The sequence below is a fragment of the Prunus avium genome, chromosome 3 (genome assembly GCF_965620075.1).
Source record: "Prunus avium chromosome 3, drPruAviu1.hap1.1, whole genome shotgun sequence".
Lineage (NCBI taxonomy): Eukaryota > Viridiplantae > Streptophyta > Magnoliopsida > Rosales > Rosaceae > Prunus > Prunus avium.
In genome coordinates this window covers 38,036,203-38,057,399 of record NC_142286.1, presented here as the reverse complement: position 1 = coordinate 38,057,399, position 21,197 = coordinate 38,036,203, and the positions used below count along the sequence as shown (strand labels likewise).

The following is a 21,197-nucleotide window of genomic DNA, read 5'->3' as shown; positions in this document are numbered from 1 at the left end:
ACAGTCATTCTGCCACATAACTATGCGTTTGTTTACAAGGGCTTTGCGTTTCCTTCAACTTCTGGTGCTTTCTCATCTTGTCTTCATCTGCAACGGTTACGCAAGCTTGGATTTTTCATACTCAAGTTTACTGCCATGCCCTTCTTTTTTTCATAAATTCTTCTTCTTCTATTAGGAGAAAAAAAAAAGTCCTTAATTTATATTTTACGTTCTTAAAAGAAAAATAAAAAACAAAAAATATTCTTATTAATAAGGCAATATTCAGGAATGTCATATATATATAAGGTGCTTGGAAAAAAAAAAAATATATATATATATATATATATATATATATATATATACATAAATTCTCTTATGCGGACATCCGGACGTTATTATCGTGCGGACGCTGTGTATTTTGTACTACCCCTTTCTGTTTTCCTGCATGTTTACAATAGGATCCGCACGATAATAATGTGCGGACATCCGGATAAGAGAATAACTTATATATATAAGGTGGGCGGTTGGATAAAAATACACTTGTTTAGAACCCTATATCACAGTAATAATGCAACATACCTAAATAAAATGAAACAATGATGGAAATAAACGGTCAGATGATTTTGTAATTTCATTCCAACGAACATTTTGTCGGCATTCGGAATGACAGAATCGTGAACCAACACGATCGTTTATTCGACATCCGTATTCCGACAAAATATAACTTTTTAGATTTGGTAATTAAGATACGCTGCTTAGATAATTGTAAATTCAAGTACGAAAAAATAGCAACAACGACAAAATCCTTTACTCGACACTCAAATTTCAACAAAATTATACTTTTAGCTGGATTTGACAATTATGACATGCCCTTTTTAACCATGTAGACAAATGAAAATCTTTATAAGGCATGATCAATGAACTAAACCTAGTGATGCCATTTCTAATTGTTATGTTGAACTAGATTGCAACAATCTATGCCACATTTGTTATGTTCAAGATTGAATCGATTATGTGGGAGCTTATAATTCCAATAGTAGAATATTTGCGGTAATAGTTCGAGTCTCACCCTCCCTTTATCTAAATTGGAAAAAAATAAATATATCGTATAGAATCTATATATATAAAGCAAAATGCAGAGAATGATGAAACATTCAAAATACCAGAAAATGTCCTTGGTTAATTCAAACATTAAGAATTGAAATTATTAATTAAATGAGGATAATATGGTAAATTCACATTTTTCATATTAAAAAAAATGAAAATGAAAAATAAAATCAGATAATAAGCCCTACTTTTATGGAACATAACTACTCATATTATTTTTTCTTAATACTAAAAATTAAAGAAAAAAGAAAAAAAAGAAAAGAAAACCAATTGGCACATGCGGCTAGTAAATTGTAATACTCACATATTGGGCCTAACATTAGGCCAGCCCACTATTATGTGGGCCAACAGTACCTTCATGGGCTCCTTTACGGCCCATTTCTCATTTGAGAGTTGAGAGGCCCCTCGCAATTCTCAGTTTCCCGCCGAAACGACATTCGTGAAGAAAAACAAAAATATTTTATTTTATTTTAATTTTCTGAAAAAGTTTAAATTTAAACTGGCGGTTCAAATGTAAAAATGTAGATCGGAAACTCAGAATATTCAGTTGCTTTGGGTTTCAGCGAGGAGCTTGAAATTCCTGAGAATCCAATTCTTCGAGAAGCATCTCGCTTCTACTTCTCAGTTCTTAGTATTATTCTGTTCTCACTAGGTAAACGAAGTCTAAAGAGACACAGAAGGCTCCGAGTTGACTCGGGCAAAATGGTGGTGGAAACGCAGGACGAGTTCATGGCGGACGGCTCCGACTCGGGTCGTGGAGCATCCAAGGCCCCGAGGCTGTTCATCAGGGAAATGGTTATGAGGAACTTCAAGTCTTACGCCGGTGAACAACGCGTTGGTCCTTTCCATAAGGTTAGGGTTTTTGAAATTTTCTCGATAAGTTTCCAGGCGCTATTCGTTTTGTAAAATTGGAAGCTAGGAGTTTTGCTTTTTGCCGAAAAAAATGCATCTTGTGTAAGATTTAGGAAGAATGCTTCGCATATATAGTTACAGAAGACTTGATTCTCTCTCTCTCTCCGAATTTACGTATTAGTTCTATTTTATGTTTTTATTTATTTTTTGGGTGGGGGTCAGAGCTTTTCTGCAGTTGTTGGACCCAATGGGAGTGGGAAAAGCAATGTGATAGATGCAATGCTCTTTGTATTTGGAAAGCGAGCTAAGCAGGTATACTGAATGTTCCTCCTTATTCTATATGATTAGTTTGGATTATATTACACGTATTTTGGGTTTTAAAAGGTATCAAATGTTATGTTTCTTTGCTTTTGTTTTATTTTTCTTCCTCTAATTGTGCGATATAATTGTAGATGCGACTTAACAAAGTTTCAGAGCTTATTCATAACTCCACAAATCACCAGAATCTGGATAGTGCTGGAGTTTCTGTTCATTTCCAGGAGATCTTTGATTTGGTAATTTTAGCCTTTTATCGTTTGGGTTTTGTTTACTCTGAAAATTGATTAGTACCCTCGATTTCTTGTGAGAAGATAAAAGAAAGAAGATTAAGATTTCAAGTTTTAAAGTGTCCTGTTGTAACTTCTTTTTAGAAAAAAGCAATCAATTCAACTGGACCTGTAGGACTCTCCTGAGATTTTTTGTTTTTGTTTTTGGGTGAGGTTATTCTGGTGTTTAGTAATGAATATAGTAGGATTTAAAGTTTTTTCATGCTTCCTATGTGCCTAAGTATCTGGTGAAAGTGTAGGTTATCTTAGTTTGATGATTTTTTCAAACTACGTTTGCAATCATTACAGGATGATGGCACATTTGAAGTCGTTCCGGGAAGTGATTTTGTAATCACTAGGGTAGCATTTCGCGATAACTCCTCCAAATATTTCATTAATGACCGTGCAAGCAACTTCACTGAAGTTACCAAGAAACTGAAAGGGAAAGGAGTTGACCTGGACAACAATCGTTTTTTGATCCTTCAGGTTTGATATTAGACATGCAGCTCTTCTACTTTGAGAAAGATTTCCTCGGTGTTTTAAGAGTTTGCTTATGGTTACTATCAGGGTGAAGTTGAGCAGATTTCGCTGATGAAGCCAAAAGGTCAAGGATCTCATGATGAAGGTTTTCTTGAATACCTAGAGGACATTATCGGAACTGACAAATACGTTGAAAAGATTGATGAATCATATAAGGAGTGAGTACTTTGTCTGTGTTTATTAATATTGAAAAAATTGTCCTGTTATAATCCTGCTCTTGGACATGCATATTCTCTTTTCAGTCACAGTTTATGCCCTACTTGTAGGATTTCCAAGCGCAGGCAGCTCCTTTTTGTTAGCTAGATAATGAAAGACTAGCGAATGGAAACTTTCCTTGTATGGATGTTTTACAGAAAGACACTAGAACTGATCTCCAGATTTCATTAACTAACGTAATAGCTATTTAATAAACGAAGATTAAACAATTATCATTTAATTCCTTTTAACATAATAAGGATGGCTTTATGCACTTTTGTTGCTGAATTCTCAATCATTTTTGGGAATTCCCCTCCTTTCCCCATCTTTCTGATAGAGAAATCTCATATTTCTAACAATTGGGCATGATTGCTTTCATTGGTCTCATAGGTTAGAATCCCTCAATGAGAAAAGATCTGGTGTGGTGCAAATGGTCAAGTTGGCAGAGAAAGAAAGAGATGGCTTGGAGGTATATAAAGTTTACACATTGGTAGACTATCTTCTGATATGATATGTTGACCTTCTGATATATATATATATATATATATATATCATTGAACAGGATGTGAAAAACGAAGCAGAAGCCTACATGCTGAAGGAGTTGTCACTTCTGAAATGGCAAGAGAAAGCCACAAAATTGGCTCATGAGGATACCACAGAAAAATTGGTTCATCTACGAGAAAATATGTCCAGCTTAGAAGGAAATCTAAAGACCGAAAGGTAAACCTCGTCAAACTAGGAGTACGTTGATTCAAAACTTATTTTTAATGATGATCTTGGCTGCTATTTCAGAGAGAAGATTCAGGAGAGTAATGATGCATTGAAGGAGCTTGAATCTGAGCACAATAAACATACAAAACAACAAGAGGTTTGGTTTACATGCTTTTTCTGTTCCACAAGCCAAGCTTCTCGGTTAATGATATTTGAATTTCTTGTTTGTTAGAAGAAATGACAAGTACATCAAACTTTGTGCTGTCTTCGTCACTTTCTCAAAACATGACTCGATTCTGTGTTCTGGTTTTAGGAACTTGAAACTGACCTCAGAAGATGTAAGGACGAATTTAAGCAGTTTGAAAGGGAGGATGTTAAACATCGGGAGGATATGAAGCATGTGAAACAGAAGATCAGGAAACTCAATGATAAAGTCGAAAAGGTAGGGGAAAGGCATTCTTTAGTTGAAGTAAAACAGGCATGCATCTTACCTTTTGGCTTCAACTGCAGGACTTGTTAAAGATGAATGACATAGAGAAGGAGTGTGAGGACTCCACAAATATCATCCCATTACTTGAGCAAAGTATTCCACAACTGCAAAAATCCTTGCTGGATGAAGAAAAAGTCCTAGAGGAAATTATAGAGAACTCAAAAGGTCGTTTCTTTTCAATTTCAATTGTTTGGATCTGGTGATTTTCTTTTTGTTAGACTTGTTTACTTAGCATGAAATAAAAGAGTTTGTATAGTTTTGATGTGATGCAGTTGACATGATAAACATTTGGTGGACCAGAATATATCATATATGATTTATACTTTTATCTAGTCTAAAAGTAGTTTGCATCTCTGTGAACCATTACATGTCTTTGATGTAATTGACACGGATGCATATGTTCTTGTTTCAATGTCTGTTATGTAAGGCTTTCATCTTTGAGTGTTGACATTCAGTTAGTTGTTGAAGTTAGTCCCTTTTACATAATTAGTATCGAATCTCCCCAGCACAGATGCAGCTTTATAGCTAATTTTTCTTAACATGTCACATGCTTCCTCTTTTCACCAACAGCGGAAACTGAAAGTTATCGCTCTGAGCTTACAAAAGTTCGTGCTGAATTAGAACCTTGGGAAAAACAACTGATTGAGCACAAGGGGAAACTTGAAGTTGCATGTACTGAGGAGAAGCTTTTGAATGAAAAGGTGACGTTATATTGGTGTTGACAATTTATTAGTAAAAAATAAATTGATGGTGACCGGACAGCTCTCTGTATGCTTAGTATCTCCTTTCTTTTCAATGATTAGACTAAAAGATATTTGTTCTGTGACTAAAGTAAAAACTAAAGAGTTCTTTTGTACCACTCTTTGTATTGAAGAACTTATGAGTTTTAGTTTGAGGAGGACTTTCAGCTTAATTTACTTTTTAATTTTTTTTAATTGTTGCAGCATCAAGCTGGTCATACAGCTTTCGAAGATGCTCGAAAGCAAATGGACGATATATTGGGAAGGATTGAAACAAAAACTGCTGGCATTTCAAAAATTCAAAGTGAATTAGAAAAGAGCAAGCTTGAAGGAATGGAAGCTCGTAGAGAGGAACAGGTGTGTTTTCATTATTGAGATTTCAAGTTTTTTGTTAATTTATCGTTTTGCATGTCAAGGGATGTGGTGAGAACTTATGACTTCTTACAGGATTACATCAAAGAACAAGAAGCTCTGATTCCTTGTGAACAAGCTGCAAGACAAAAGGTTGCAGAACTTAAGTCCATTTTGGATTCTGAAAGGAGTCAAGGAACAGTTTTAAAAGCAATTTTACATGCTAAGGAGTCCAACCGAATACAGGGAATACATGGCCGAATGGGTGATTTAGGTGCTATTGACGGTGAGTGTTCTGTGCATTGAGGTTGAGTGTATGATTGCTGTTAACTTTTATTCTGCTCAAGTTTCAGATTGGTTTTATCTGTTGTTGTCATCAGATATACATTAACTGACAAATAGTTAATTACCTGGAAGTTTAGATTTGTACTTGATGCTGGGTGAAGTGCCTGGTGGCAAGTGAAAAGTGCCATGCACTTACATTCATGATTTCTTTCTTGCTGCGCTTATGATTTTTAACACACTGAAGTGCATATCCTTTTCTTAACCCCATACTTTATTAGTTCTCAAAACCACTCTACATACAATGAGTTTATTTTTTGGAATTAACTTCTTTTTGAAATGACATTGTCTTTGCAGCAAAATATGATGTTGCCATATCAACAGCTTGCTCTGGACTTGACTACATTGTGGTGGAAACAACTAGTGCAGCACAAGCATGTGTTGAGCTACTCCGAAGGGAGAATCTTGGGATTGCAACATTTATGATATTGGTATTAATTCCATGTAGTCTTCAGCATAAACCTAAAATCCTAACATTGAGCAACTGTTTTAAGCACCCAAAAACCTTTGGACTGAACACTTTCAGAGTAATGTATATTCACATATTAGATTGGGGGAAGTTGCAACATTTTCGAAGTTCTTTTTGGATTTTGAAGACATTAGGTTTGGCATTGGGGTGTGAGTTAATTACTCTAGTGAATGGAGGTTATGTCTTGGTAGCACTCATTGTGGGGAATGTACAACAATATTAGTTGACTGCATTTTGCATTGCATGCTGTTTATTGGGGAGTTACTAATTCTGATTTCATGTTGTAATTTTAATATCTCAGGAAAAGCAAGTTGATCTTTTACCAAAGTTGAAGGAGAATGTCAGCACTCCAGAAGGCGTTCCACGCCTTTTTGATTTAGTTAGAGTTAAGGATGAGAGAATGAAACTTGCATTCTTTGCAGCATTGGGAAATACCATTGTAGCTAAAGATCTTGACCAGGTATATTCCAATTTCCACATGTATCAATCTCACCGTCTCTGTTCAGTTAAGCCTAATTTTGCATAGCATGATTTTCGTGCTTCTTAAGTTTGCATAATGTAAAACCCAAAACAAATATGAAAAAGGTCTGAAAGAATGTTGAACATAATAATAAGGGTAGCTGGCAAGATTATTCCAAGATCTAGGGGTGGCTTTTCTTCATGGGGCATTTTAGAACATATGAGTGATTTTGACATAGAGGGGTAAATGATTACCACTTCATAGGCAGTGATCTCTTACATTTTTTTTAAAGTAGTTCGAATCAGATTACATTTGAACTGCATTTTCTAATACAAATGCAATCAGTGATCCTATGTGGCTTACTTTACATTCCAATTAAGTTTCATTTTAGTTTGGCAAGCAATTAAATAGCAATCTATTTTCAATTTTAGGCGACACGCATTGCATATGGCGGTAACAGAGAATTTCGACGAGTGGTAACACTTGATGGTGCACTATTTGAAAAATCTGGTACTATGAGCGGTGGGGGTAGTAAGCCGCGCGGTGGTAAGATGGGCACTTCTATTCGTGCCGCCAGTGTTTCTGGGGAAGCTGTTGCAAATGCTGAGAAGGAGCTCGCAGCCATGGTTGATTCACTAAATAACATCCGCCAACAAATTGCTGATGCAGTGCGGAGATATCAAGGCTCAGAAAAAGCAGTTGCACGCTTGGAGATGGAATTAGCTAAATGCCAGAAAGAGGTGATTCTTAGGCCCCGTTTGGGATTGCTTTTTTTCGCCAAAAACTTACTTCACTTTAAAGTTAAGCAGTTTAAGGTGTTTGGTAAAAAGAAAATATCCCGATTATTTTAAAAGCAATGGCCTTTTGACAGCAGCTTTTAAAAGCAGACTTTGGGTTGCTTTTCAAAGCTGCTTTCAAAAGAAGCAGAGATGAACATTTAATGAATTTTTTTAATAGGTTGTATATATTTGAGAAGAATTTCTTCAATAAAAGTTTTAATTTTGAACAGATCGACAGTTTGAATTCACAACATAGTTATCTTGAGAAACAAATTGGTTCCCTGGAGGCTGCATCAGAGCCGAAGAAGGATGAGCTTGATCGGCTAGGTGAACTAAAGAATATTATTTCTCTTGAAGAAAAGGAGATGGATAAACTTACACAAGGGTCTAAGCAGCTGAAGGAGAAGGTGAGGAACTCTTTTATGACTTTTGTCCTTGCAAGTAGCAGCTAATCATGTTTGGTAACTGAACAACCAAACACAGTACACGCACTCACTCACAGGCTGAGTTTGTGCTTTATCTTCTGGTCTACCATGTTTCAATTATAGAATTCTGAGAACGGATGGAACTATAAACTAGTTATCACGTACACAATGCATACACACATTATTTGATTTGATTTGATTTTTTTTGTTTTTTGGGTTTTATTGACTGATTTCTGGTTGTCTCTAGGCCTTGAAGCTACAGAGTAATATAGAAAATGCTGGTGGTGAAAGACTAAAAGCACAGAAGTTAACAGTCAATAATATTCAGTCTGTAAGTATTTGCATCACTATGAAATATCTAAACTACTGTAGTGGGGTGTCTGTTGAATCTGTCCTAATTCGTGCAACTTAATTTCCAGGTTATTGATCAAAAGAACACTGAGATTAACCGCCGCAAAGTCCAAATTGAGACTGGCCAGAAAACACTAAAGAAGCTGACAAAGGTGATTGAAGAATCGAACAATGAGAAAGAACGACTTGAGAAGGAGAAGGAAAAATTGTCTGACAAATTCAAAGATATAGAACAGAAGGCGTTTAAAGTTAAAGAGAAATACGAGGAAATACAGAAGGTTTACTTTTATAATTACTCAATTTCTATGCACCAGGGTAATATTGAAAAAGAAAATGTGTCTTACTGCTATATAATTTTGTTATATCCTGTGCAGCTGATTGATAAACATAGGGATGTGTTGGATAAAGCGAAATCTGACTATAACAAGATGAAAAGGACTGTGGATGACTTGCGGGCATCAGAGGTACTATGCTGAAAAATGTGTATTTTTACTGTGTCATTCTATAGTGCCAAAATTAATAACTGGCACTTAGCAGTAATTGGTCACTTTCCGTCTTCTTTGATCATGAATACTACTTGTACTGCACAGTACCAAATCTGGTACCTTAGAATTCTGCTGTTACTCTTTTTTGTATATATCAGGTGAGGTTGTTTTTCCCCATTAACACCATCAACAATTACTTGGTGATGTCACAGGTTGATGCTGACTTTAAATTACAAGATATGAAGAAGCTAGGAAAGGAGCTGGAGTTGAAGGAGAAGGGTTACAAGAAAAGGCTTGCCGACTTGCAAACTGCCCTTATAAAGCATATGGAACAGTATGTGGATTTCAGAAAATACTGGTTTAGAATGGTTTATTGAACATTGTAATTAACACTATCTCTTGCTTGCAGAATTCAGAAAGACTTGGTGGACTCTGAAAAGCTTCAAGCAACTCTGGCAGATGAAGTCCTAAATAACCTTTGTGACCTTAAAAGGGCCCTTGAAATGGTAGCACTTCTTGAAGCGCAATTGAAAGAGATGAATCCGAATCTTGATTCAATTGCAGAGTATGGTTTCTCTTCATTTTCAAATATATTTATGATTTGACTTGTATACTGCATAGTTCTTCTAATTGCTTATTTTAATAGGTATCGGAGAAAGGTGTCATCATATAATGAACGAGTTGAGGATCTTAACATGGTCACTCAACAGCGTGATGACATAAAGAGGCAGTATGATGAGTGGAGAAAGAAGAGGCATGACACCTCTCTGTTTATATGTGTTCTGTATTTTTTTTAAGTTGTAACTCTTATTCATTTGAAATTATTATGATTTTAGGTTGGATGAGTTCATGGCAGGATTTAATGCAATCTCTTTGAAGTTAAAGGAAATGTATCAGGTTTCTCTCTCTCTCTCTCTCTCTCTCTCTCCTTGGTTTTGATGGATCTATATTTCTACCTTCCATGCTGTCTACAAGTGAGCTTGTTGAACAGTTTGAATTAGCACAGGCATTGCTTGTGCCACTTGTACGCTGGTATCAAATGGTGTTGTACTAATTGGAGAATGCGTTTGATTTTACCTTTAAATGCATGATTCCTTATCTTTTTTGCTTCTGTTATTTATAGATGATCACGCTGGGAGGTGATGCAGAACTTGAGCTAGTGGACTCCCTGGATCCTTTCTCTGAAGGTGTTGTTTTCAGCGTCAGACCGCCGAAGAAGAGTTGGAAGAATATTGCAAATTTATCTGGTGGTGAAAAGGTACTGTGAATTTTTCTCACCCGCTGTTTCTTGATTTCCACAACAGCCAATAAAACCTATCTATACTATAATATGAAAGATATAATATAATCTTTGGTTCTTAACTGCTTGCAGACATTGAGCTCGTTAGCTCTTGTTTTTGCACTGCATCATTACAAGCCTACCCCTCTTTATGTAATGGATGAAATTGATGCCGCTCTAGGTACTTTTTGTTGAATTGTTGAGCTAAATTCCAATTTTTTTCATATCAATTTATGAACACCCCCCCTCTCTTTTTCGGGGGTACTGCCAACATTCGTATTTATGGTTCATATGGCCTTGCAGACTTCAAGAATGTCTCTATTGTGGGCCATTACGTGAAGGACCGGACAAAGGATGCACAGTTCATAATCATAAGGTTGGTTAATTGCTCTCTGTGGAAGATTATAACTGGAAATCACTGGAATTATGTTAATAATTGAAGCTGGTTGTTTTACATAATGTATTGTGCCATGTGCAGCCTTAGGAACAATATGTTTGAGTTGGCGGATCGACTGGTTGGGATATACAAAACAGATAATTGCACAAAGAGCATCACCATCAATCCAGGAAGTTTTGTGGTCTGCGAAAACGCTGCTTGACACAATTCTTTTAGCATCAGGCGTGTATATAAGTACATATTTTTTTTTTATTAGAGTATTTGGTTTATGCTATGTATTGGCAATGACATGTTGCTTGGTATTTAAAACAAAAACACGAACTTGTAATATAGAGATTCTTGGATTTTCCCATATGATTAGGTTTGATATGTGAAACCCAAAATTTTCAAGCTGAATCGAGAGGGTCTTTGCAGGGAACTTGTCCATTGTCGCTCTTCATTCGACAAAGCTTGAATGCAAAAGAGCGTTGTGGTGGTGGTGATACTGGCTGCGTCGGGTTATCACTGACCCGAATGAAGTTGTAGGACCATGACCCAAGTAGGGTTCCTATCACTGGTCCAACGATGTAGACCCAGATTCCCTTGTAGTATGCGCTTGCAATTGCTGGGCCTATTGTCCTGGCAGGGTTCATGGATCCACCTGATATTGGTCTGATTTTTCACTAAACTCCTTGTTAGCTGGTATAATAACTCACTCTTTTATCTCTAAGGCAAAAAGTTTTAGCAAGTTTACGTACAAGTAATGGGAATCAAAAGAAAGGGAATGATTTTCATTCCCGACTTCTCTATAGTTAATTACACATAAGAAATTATTTAATATGCATGCTCTACCTTAAAATTCTTATTCATTTACTCAAAAATTAGGAATTGAATCAACTAGGAGTGAGTAGTTGATTCAATTCACAAATTCTTTGTATATCATATTCCCTTTCTTTCTATTCCCATTACGTATAAGTAAACATAAGTAACTTTATGCTTACCCAGCAAAGATTGAAGTTATGCAAACTGCGGAGCCAACTGCTATACCTGCCAGCTCTCCTATCTGTTTTATTTTTTAAATTTTAAATTAAAGAGTTGAAAATTCATGGCAACAGAAAGGAGAAAAGAATGGGATGTAATATGTACAGCTTTGGTATCGGTTGCCACTGCTGAAGCGATGAACATCATGGAGAATGTCATGACAATTTCTGCGATCAAAGCTTGAAAGTCTGATCCAGAAGGGGATGTGGTGCCAACATGTTTGATTGGATGCAATAGCACAGAAAGCGTAAATGAGGCAGATATGGATCCTGCTAGTTGAGCTACCCAATAGATTGGGACCTGAAAGAAAGCATTGAAGATTACACACACAGAAAGGTCCACGAATTTTTGTGGTACAATGCTATTATTATGGTATATATTCCTAAACCCACTACCATAAACTAAACTTGGGGTACTTTGCTGAAAACTGGACCAAATTCTTTTTACCCCATGCCTCCCCCAAAAAAACCCTTTTTGGGAATGTAATCATTTTGAATTTATTTCCAAATATCACAAATGATATTTAAAATGCAATTCTCCGACATTACTCTAATTTACAGGAAGGGGTATTCGAAAATGAATATGAGGGACCGAGAGTCCATTATCCTGGCCAACTAGCTTAACCCACTTATAGAGAGGATTCACTCAATTAACAACATTGTTGCTTTCTCCTATCTTCTCTTTCCAATCTCAATTTATTAAAATTGTTTTCATAAGATAATATCCCAATTATTTTCATTATTCATTTAAGTTAGTTGAGTTTTGTGGCCAAATGTGACTACAGTCTACAGTGGATAACATCGTGGGTCATGGGCCCAAATGAGGTTTGGCCTGGGCCCTACGTAAGCATCTATCATATCATCTGAGTACCATGGGCCTGTCTCCAGATGTGCATGGCATTGGACACACATAATTGAATTCCGACAGAAGAAAAAAAAACCGCATAGATCATAACAAAAATAGAACTACATGGGGATCTCAGAAGGGTAGCTGTAGGTACCTGTTTCCATGGAAAATGCCTAACAGCAGCAAAAGCTAGAGTGACGGCAGGGTTCATGTGTGCCCCAGAGATGTGGCCAACCGCATAGATCATCACGGTCACTACCAGCCCTCCTGCAATTGAAGCTCCAAGCCTTGACACTTTGTGTTCATCGCTGGCAGCAAGAGCAGCCGAACCACATGTCACAAACACCAACATGTACGTGGCTATCATCTCCGCCACCACCTGCATGAAATGCATACACGTTAATTAAGTTGAACAATTTCAGAAGATGAAAACGAAACAAAAACCAAAAAGGAGGGACAAATATATCACAGACAACATTGTACCTACCTTTCTGAAAAAACCAGGTGGGTAATATTGTTGTTCAAATGTTGGATTTTGTGATATGGGATGGTTTTCCTGCACTGAGACTAACTCGTTTTTGTTGTGGTTTCCAGGCTCTGGATGTTTTGTGGCCATTTTTTGATTCAGAAGAATTAAGAAGCTGGAATTTGAATAAATATACTACTGGTGATGGGAATTAAGGAATTGGAGGAGAGAGTGATCAAGTGCCAAGATTGCAGGAGCTCATATGCCCTCAGGCTGGTTTGGTAGAGAAGATTTTATAGTAGAGATATCACTTTAAGTTAATATATAGTCCAACAATTTAGTGCCACAGTGGAGTTTTGTTAGATAAAAAGAAGAGAAAACATAAGGTTGCAGAAAGTAACAGGATTCAATAATGAGATCCCTCAAATAATTTATTTGAGGAATACCTTTTAGAGTCCCATACGAATTTGTTTTCAACTATTCAAGCCATCTATTTTTAAAGTCTACATTTATAGATCATCCCTGCAAAAAATTAGACAAATTGAAAACCGTTTCGACATCCAATTGTGTTATGCAAAATCAATGAATACAGTGCTTCAAGAAAGTACTAAAATTTCAATAATTCAATTGAGTGGTCAAATGATATCGGATTCAAGTGATTTAGAAATTATCTTTGAATGAATACCTACAAAATAGATAATTTGGATTAGTAAAATACAATACGGAGAGGACTTTACAAGGATATCCCTCAATATAAGCTCTTTGTATATATATATATATATAGTTGTAGATAGGTTAATTAACTTTGGGTTTTGCTTTAAAAATATCTTGTCATCTTGTTTTGTTTGATTCATATGCCTACAACTTTGTTTGGTATTTCTGGTTAACAAGTGATGATATCCATGAGATGAGCGCATGGTCAAGGAAAAGCGACTGCCCAAGTCTCCTCATTAGGTCGCCCAAAAGAATATTTTGTGTCATTCGTTTTAGTCTTCATGTCAACTACTTACTTTCTATACATATGTAAGTGTAGGTGATACAAATTATTCAAATTCTTCATGTGTGTTGATTTCTAATACATATCTTGATGGGAAAGATCATCATCTCGCCTTGTTCTTTGTGAACCTTTGTTTTGTTTATCTTATTTCTTAATACATATCTCGTCTTTAGAAAAAGGTCAGTGATATTTGCACTTAATTATTTGAGTGCCAACAAATTATGAGATTTATTAATTTTAAAGTGCATGGATCTAAATGAGTGCTGATAACTTTACCCTAGAAAGACTGATGAGAATAATCCTCTACAACTCTTCTATCTACTTCTTTCTTATATCTCCAATGAAACTGTCCCATTTATTTAATCAAACAGAAAAGTTGGTACTAATAAATGAGCACTTGTTAGCTAAAAACAAACATCAACATGGTTTATAGCCTACTAGAAACTTTAAGGTAAGCGGTTTTAGGTTTGAATCTTCATGACACATTGTACGTGCCTTAACTATTACTTGTATTAAAAAATAGAAAAACAAAACTAACAATATTTGTTTGGTTAGTTGCAGTTTTAGTAATCATATGCGGCTCCCAAAATTCAAGAGGCCCAAAACGAAACAAGAAAAAGAAGCCCACGGACAATCAACCTGACCTGCCCATCACCAGTCCTGGATCATATTCATATTTACCCGAGTTTTTTTTTTGGTTGGGATCAATAGTTTGGCCAAGTTTGAGATACAGAGGCGGTGGACATAAGTGGCCACTTGATATTAAATATTGTTTTGTGGATATACATTATCATTAAACACGTGGGCGTCTAGATTTGGCCCCAGGAATGTTTGAAAGACCAAAGAAATAGTTAGTTTACAAGTTTAGTCTATTCAACCATTCTCCTAACTTGACCCGCTACATAATACATATAATGACGAAAAACAAAATCTGAGTGGTTGAAGGCTGAAGTTCGAAAAAAATATTAAGATACATGCGTATATACAATGAATAAATGCTAATATCAGTCGTTTATGCTTTTATCACAAATGGTTTTTCAGGTTTACAAAATTATTACGAATCGTCCTTCAAATTTTTTTGTAACACTAATAGTCCTTCAAGTTATCATCTACCCATCAAAATAGTCATTCATATTAATTTCTGTCAAAACTGATGTTAAAAAAATCTCGTGCAATCACGTGATTGCTTTTTGAATGATAATCTCATCGTTCCACTCAACCCTCATCACCCTTTCCCTCCATTTCCTCCTCGGTCCCTCCATTTTGGCGCTCTAAACTGCAGTATATAACATTTTCCCTCCATTTCCTCCTTGGTCCTCTCTCTCTATTTGGGGTTTCCAATTTGCGAAATTTGGATTTTTTGGGTATTTGATTGATAAAACTGATCTGCAAAAGGAATATCTGGGTTCATAAAGTCAAATAGGCATTATTCTTCTTACAAGAGTGACTAGATGGATAAGTCAAAGGAGTTTTGAAAAGGGGGGAAACAGCCAAAGTATACAGGTTAGTTTTTTAATCTTTGTTACAGTGTAAACTACAGCTTGTCTACAAATGTGACTTTGGGTTGGAAAATAATAAAAGCCATATAGGTTATAGCCCAAGTTAGCTTGCGGTTGGATCCGTTCTTGGTAAGAATTATTTTGATGGGTAGATGATAACTTGAAGGAGTATTAATGTCACAAAAAAACTGAAAGATAATTCGTGATAATTTTGTAAACCTGAAGGATCATTTGTGATAAAAAGCGTATTTTGTATTGAAATACAAATGAAAAGTGAATATTAATGTTATTAAACTAATATCATTATTAAGCTACAGCAACACATTAATATAAATTAATATTTAATGTGGGGCCCCCTTTAAAGTGGGGCCTATGCAGTCGCTCACTTTGCTCATGCTAAACGTTGCAGGTATCATAAGAGGGTCATTAATAGTCATCCGATAAATCCTTTATTGGATATCAGCTCCTTATGGCTCAGCTGGATCTGTTTGTACCAAAAACAACAAGAATGAAAAAACCGAACACATATATGTTTCTGTTGCATAACTAATGATTGAATGAAAATTCAATCAACCCCCCACCAAGAAGATTTTCTTTCTCCTACATTATAGCTAGCTTCCACACTTTCGTTTTTAATTCTTTGTTTCATAATAAATATTAAATTCCACCACCAAATGGTCTTACATCAGCATACAACATGTGATGCGGAGCTTTTCAGTTTCCTCCCAAAGAATGGGGGAATGGGGGAAGGGAGACTGATTCACCAGAGCCATGACCATGCAAGTAGATCAAGTCACAGACACCTCAGCCAAAAAATGTTCGAAACGACACTATCATTTAGCTATTTAGCTGTTTTCATCACGTTTTCCACCTTTTGTTGATTCAACGTTTAACACCTGCAAAATCAAATCATTTAGCCCATCAACATAGACAACCTCCTCTCTCACATTCTATCTTTGTCTGTTTGTGTGTCGCTGGGCCATGGATGCAGAAAACCGTGATGACGGGTTTGCCTTTCACACGCCTCTGGTGCAGCATCAGAAGCCAGACAAATTATATGACGACGTAGAGGAAGCTGGATGTGGTCATCAAATAAGCACCTCATTTTGCATGACTTGTTTTAATGGACTCAATGCCTTATCAGGTATCTTCTCTCAACCTGCCTTCTTCTTTTTCAGTGGCTCAAGAAGCTTGTTATATCTGACACATTTTTATTGTTTTTTTTTTTTTTTTGGGGTCTGAACACATTTATATTGTTAATTTGGCATTTTTTTTCGATGTCTTCTACTTAAACAACATTTTCTTTGCATTGGGGTTCCTAAACCTATCTTTCTGGAATTCATGCGTATGGATGGCCCCACACTTCATTGTTTTTTTTATGCTAGTGTTCAAATTGTATTGGACTCTTCTTAAATCGGATGCACGTGAATGGTGATGAGACTTCCGTGGCTAAATAGGATTATGTGTTTGAAAATGATAGACCTTTCTGCACATTATATGAATAGCTATTTATATTTGATTCACGGAAAAGTAGCCGTGGGAATGGAAATTAATTGCTTTTTTATATTTGATAAGTTCAAATATGAGAAATAATCGTATGATATATGAAAAAATAGGGGGGGAAAACATGAGAAATAACTCCTTTCCTTGTGTGCATGTGAGCATATGCTATTTATGGCTGTAGTCTTGGGCTTTTTATATAAAAAAATATTTTTACTCACCACTTTAACTTAACATGTATCCTCCTTAATATTTGACACATGTCTATTTTGTTACAATAACAACTTTCATTTGGGTTGTAAGTTATAGAAATATAGAGCACATGCTGTTTTTGTTATTTTCGTATATTAGCTAATCAAATTTGAAGATAAGTCTCTGTCCGTCGACAGCATACTGTCGTATTCTTTTGTTTTTGTTTCGCCTGTATATGTATTTCCATGTTCTGTGTATCTATAAAATACTACCTGTGCAAAAATTCGTACACTTGTTTAGAAAACAAACTTTTTCTGGTCCTACTTGGTTCTTTCGAGCTGTATTGATTGACACTCCTCTGAATCCGCCGAACTTGTTAATGATTCTTTATTAGGGCAAAACAAAAATAGCGCACACCTTTAACTATTTGAAAGACTTCTATGTATATATATACACACAAAGCTTTACATATATGTCCTAGGATATCTTCTTACTCTTCTGCTCAAGAGTTCAACTTCTCTCTCTCTCTCTCTCTCTCCCCCACCAATGGATGAGTGTCCGGATAAATCATCCTTGACCTTGCCTCTTATCCTTGATGAGGGACAACATGAGCCTGCAAGCAATAAGGTAGAACAAGTAGAGTCTAACTTTCATCATGAATCTACAGCTACAACCTCTTTTCTCAAAACCTTTTTCAATGGACTCAATGCGCTGTCAGGTAATCTCCTTCTTTCTCATAACAAGTTCTTTCTTTTTCCAAATCAATTTTTGACAAGCTAGGTTAATAATTAATTAATTAAGGCATAAACTGTTATTATAGTTGGGGGTTCTTGCTTGGTATCTTTGACGAGAATTAGATAACCTGACTCAATGCGCTGTCAGGTTATCTAATTCTCGTCAAATTTTGTTGGGGTTTCTGTCTTGGTATCTTTGTATGATTTCCTATTGTTACATTTTCATCTAAATTGCTTTTCAGTACTAGCTCAAGCAAAATATAAGTTTTAATGCCAAAATTGTACTTTGTTTTTTGGTTTTCAGGAGTAGGGATACTCTCAGTTCCTTATGCACTATCATCAGGAGGATGGTTAAGCTTGATACTTCTTTTCGCAATCGCCGCTTCATGCTTTTACACAGGCTTGCTAATTAAAAGATGCATGGATATGGATTCTAGTATCAGAACTTATCCGGATATAGGCGAACGTGCATTTGGGAACAAGGGAAGGATATGGTTATCAGTTGTCATGAACATAGAACTTTACTTAGTTTCAACAGGTTTCCTGATTTTGGAAGGGGACAACTTGCATAACATATTTCCAGGCGTGGAATTGGAAGTGGCTGGTTTAAGAATTGGTGGAAAACATTGCTTTATAGTTGTTGTTGCCCTTATTATTCTCCCAACAGTTTGGTTAGATAACTTGAGCCTTCTTTCTTATGTCTCTGCAAGTGGGGTTTTAGCCTCTGCAATCATCCTTGGTTCAATTCTGTGGATTGGTTCTTTCGATGGAATTGGATTTCATCAAGCGGGGTCACCAGTTAACTGGAATGGAATCCCTACTGCTGTTAGCTTATATGCCTTTTGTTATTGTGCTCATCCAGTGTTCCCTACCTTGTACACTTCAATGAAAAACAAGCATCAGTTCTCCAATGTAAGTAAAACATGTCACCTGAGTTTCATAATTCTTAAATGAAATTCTTACTATTTTGCTTCAGCATGTGCTTTGGAAATTCTCATCTGTTGTTTCTTTGTTGCAGGTCCTCCTCCTCTGCTTTATCCTATGCACCATTTCTTATGCATCAATGGCAGTTTTTGGCTACCTAATGTTTGGTTCAACGGTTCAATCACAAATAACTTTAAACCTCCCAACTCGAAACATTAGCTCAAAAGTCGCCATATTCACGACCCTGGTGAATCCAATATCCAAATATGCTTTGATGGTTACTCCAATCGTGAATGCTGCCAAGAAGAAGTTTCCAAGTCACTACAATAAAAGGTTCATTGGCCTATTAGTCAGCACTACCTTAGTATTCAGCACTGTAATAGTAGCTTTGGCTATACCCTTTTTCGGGTATCTAATGTCACTTGTTGGAGCATTTTTGAGTGTGACAGGTTCAATTGTATTCCCCTGCTTTTGCTACCTGAAACTTTCAGGTACTTATCGAAGATTCGGATGTGAGGTGTTGGTTATAGGGTGCATATTACTACTAAGTGCTGCAGTTATTGTATTTGGCACTTACACTGCTCTAGTAGAAATAATAGGGAGCCTGTGAGTCGTACCAATGATCTCTTTGTTGATAGTTTTCTCGTTCTTTCCTCTCTTTTTCTTCTTCTTTTGGGCTAGTTTATGGTGATTGATTAGTGAGTTTTAAAACAAGGAATGCTTAGCTTGTTACAACCTGCTGCACTTTGTATTAATCTGTTTGAGTTTTTGCTTTATAGGTTATTTAGATATATCCCCACAAAATAGCCTGGGGAATAATACAGGGAGCCCTTCGAAGAAAACCTTCGTTAGGGGTGTTGTCAATTTTGATTTAAGGTATAGACATGCTTGGACATACAGACATTGAAAAAATGACAGTAGTTGTGGTAGAACAATAGATACAGAGCTCGTAGAGAAAAATTACTGATAAGAGCTATGTTTTGGTAAATCAGCACTGCGCTATTCCATTAATAAAATTTTGAAATTAATAGAGGTTGCATGGCAACTGATTTTGATTACATGTTAACCAATTCCATGTGCAAGCTCAATACATCTAGTAACTGGTAGATGCCCTCATAATCAGCTCGAGAATCATAGCCAGAAAAGAATTTATGGATGGACCCGCCTAACTCAACGCAACTCTTCCCTGCCGTCTTCTTCACCCGTCTCTCTCATAACCTTCCTCAATGCGTCTTTAGAAAAAGGTAAGTGCTATTTGCACTTAATTTTGTGAGTGCCAAAAAATTATGTTGACACCATGCTGGCCTCACCTTTTCCCCCTTAAGCAAATCCCACTAATTAAGGGATAACCCTTGTCATACCTCACATCCCACCAAACAAGGAAGAGCTAGCCATGCCCCCTCCTATGTCTTCTCATACCAAGGCCCTAAATCAAGGAGAGTCATGCATTCTCTACCACTACTTGGACTACAAAAAGGAGCTCATCACCTCCAAGCAAAGGGGAGAGCAGCTGCCACTTCTCCAAGAGCTGCTCAAGGATCTCTCAAGCTCTCTATTTCTCTTCTACTAGAGCTTTCAAGCCTCTCTCCTCATATCTCTCTCATGTACAATGTAATCTCCATATTTAAATACAAATACAAAGCTATAAACTATAGTGGATGTAACCCCATTATGGGTGAACCACTCAAACACTTGTGTTATGTGTGTGATTATGTCTTAATCCGTTATATACAAATTCACCTGTTAACAAATTATAAGCTTTATTACTTTTAAAGTGCATGGATCTAAATGAGTGTTGATAGCATTACCCTAGAAAGACTGATGAGAATAATCCTCTACAACTTTTCTATCTACTTCTTTCTTATATCTCCAATGAAACTGTCCCATTTATTTAACCAAACAGAAAAGTCGGTACTAATAAATGAGCACTTGTTAGCTAAAAACCAACATCAACATGGTTTATAGCCTACTAGAAACTTGGAGATAAGCGATTTTAGGTTCGAATCTTCATGACACATTGTACGTGTGTGTGAGAAATCTATTCCTCTTAACTATTACTTGTATTAAAAAAATAATAAATAAATAAAAACTAACAATATTTGTTTAGTTAGTTGCAGTTTTAGAAATCATATGCGGCTCCCAAAATTCAAGAGGTCCAAAGCGAAACAGGAAAAAGAAGCCCACGGACAATCAACCTGGCCTGCCCATCACCACTCTTGGATCATATTCATATGCGCCCGAGTTCTTTTTTGGGTTGGAATCAACTTGAAACTTCCAATTATAAAGAACAAGAATCCTAGCTAAGTTTTGTGTTGAATCAAATAATTTTAAAAAAAGTTAATAAAGATATGTATTATAATTTACAAAAAATTTACATCTAGATTCTATATATATCTATATAAAATAAAATAAAAATTACCTTCAAAGAAAGGCACTTGGTATAGCTTGTGGATGATTTGTTTTCTAACTTTGTGTTAGAGAAG

At 36.1% G+C, this 21,197-nt stretch overlaps 3 protein-coding genes across 4 annotated transcripts; 2 read left to right on the top strand and 1 right to left on the bottom strand.

The window, feature by feature from the left end:
- Positions 1-1,600: 1,600 nt before the first annotated feature.
- On the top strand, positions 1,601-10,890 carry SMC3 (structural maintenance of chromosome 3). Its single transcript, XM_021963248.2, has 28 exons — positions 1,601-1,938; positions 2,161-2,250; positions 2,391-2,492; positions 2,832-3,008; positions 3,090-3,220; positions 3,648-3,726; positions 3,820-3,977; positions 4,050-4,125; positions 4,282-4,410; positions 4,479-4,623; positions 5,029-5,159; positions 5,403-5,555; positions 5,646-5,835; positions 6,189-6,322; positions 6,662-6,820; positions 7,252-7,560; positions 7,830-8,006; positions 8,272-8,355; positions 8,444-8,653; positions 8,750-8,839; positions 9,073-9,194; positions 9,270-9,425; positions 9,507-9,614; positions 9,697-9,757; positions 9,984-10,118; positions 10,233-10,320; positions 10,443-10,515; positions 10,618-10,890. Exons 1-28 carry the CDS (start codon positions 1,789-1,791, stop codon positions 10,736-10,738), a joined length of 3,738 nt encoding a protein of 1,245 aa, XP_021818940.1. The 5' UTR covers positions 1,601-1,788; the 3' UTR covers positions 10,739-10,890.
- On the bottom strand, positions 10,839-13,140 carry LOC110760887 (aquaporin NIP2-1-like). Its single transcript, XM_021963235.2, has 5 exons — positions 12,890-13,140; positions 12,557-12,781; positions 11,662-11,856; positions 11,517-11,578; positions 10,839-11,187 (listed from the first exon to the last, which is right to left on the bottom strand). Exons 1-5 carry the CDS (start codon positions 13,016-13,018, stop codon positions 10,923-10,925), a joined length of 876 nt encoding a protein of 291 aa, XP_021818927.1. The 5' UTR covers positions 13,019-13,140; the 3' UTR covers positions 10,839-10,922.
- A 4,363-nt stretch (positions 13,141-17,503) lies between these two features.
- On the top strand, positions 17,504-19,367 carry LOC110760872 (amino acid transporter AVT1I-like). Of its 2 annotated transcripts, none has more exons than XM_088250340.1 (3): positions 17,504-17,774; positions 18,095-18,702; positions 18,809-19,367. In XM_088250340.1, the coding sequence occupies exons 1-3, from the start codon at positions 17,603-17,605 to the stop codon at positions 19,322-19,324; spliced, it is 1,296 nt and encodes a 431-aa protein (XP_088106466.1). In that variant the 5' UTR covers positions 17,504-17,602; the 3' UTR covers positions 19,325-19,367. The 2 variants fall into 2 exon arrangements, with proteins under 2 accessions (XP_088106466.1, XP_088106467.1); XM_088250341.1 differs by lacking the exon at positions 17,504-17,774 and adding an exon at positions 17,915-17,938.
- Positions 19,368-21,197: the final 1,830 nt, after the last annotated feature.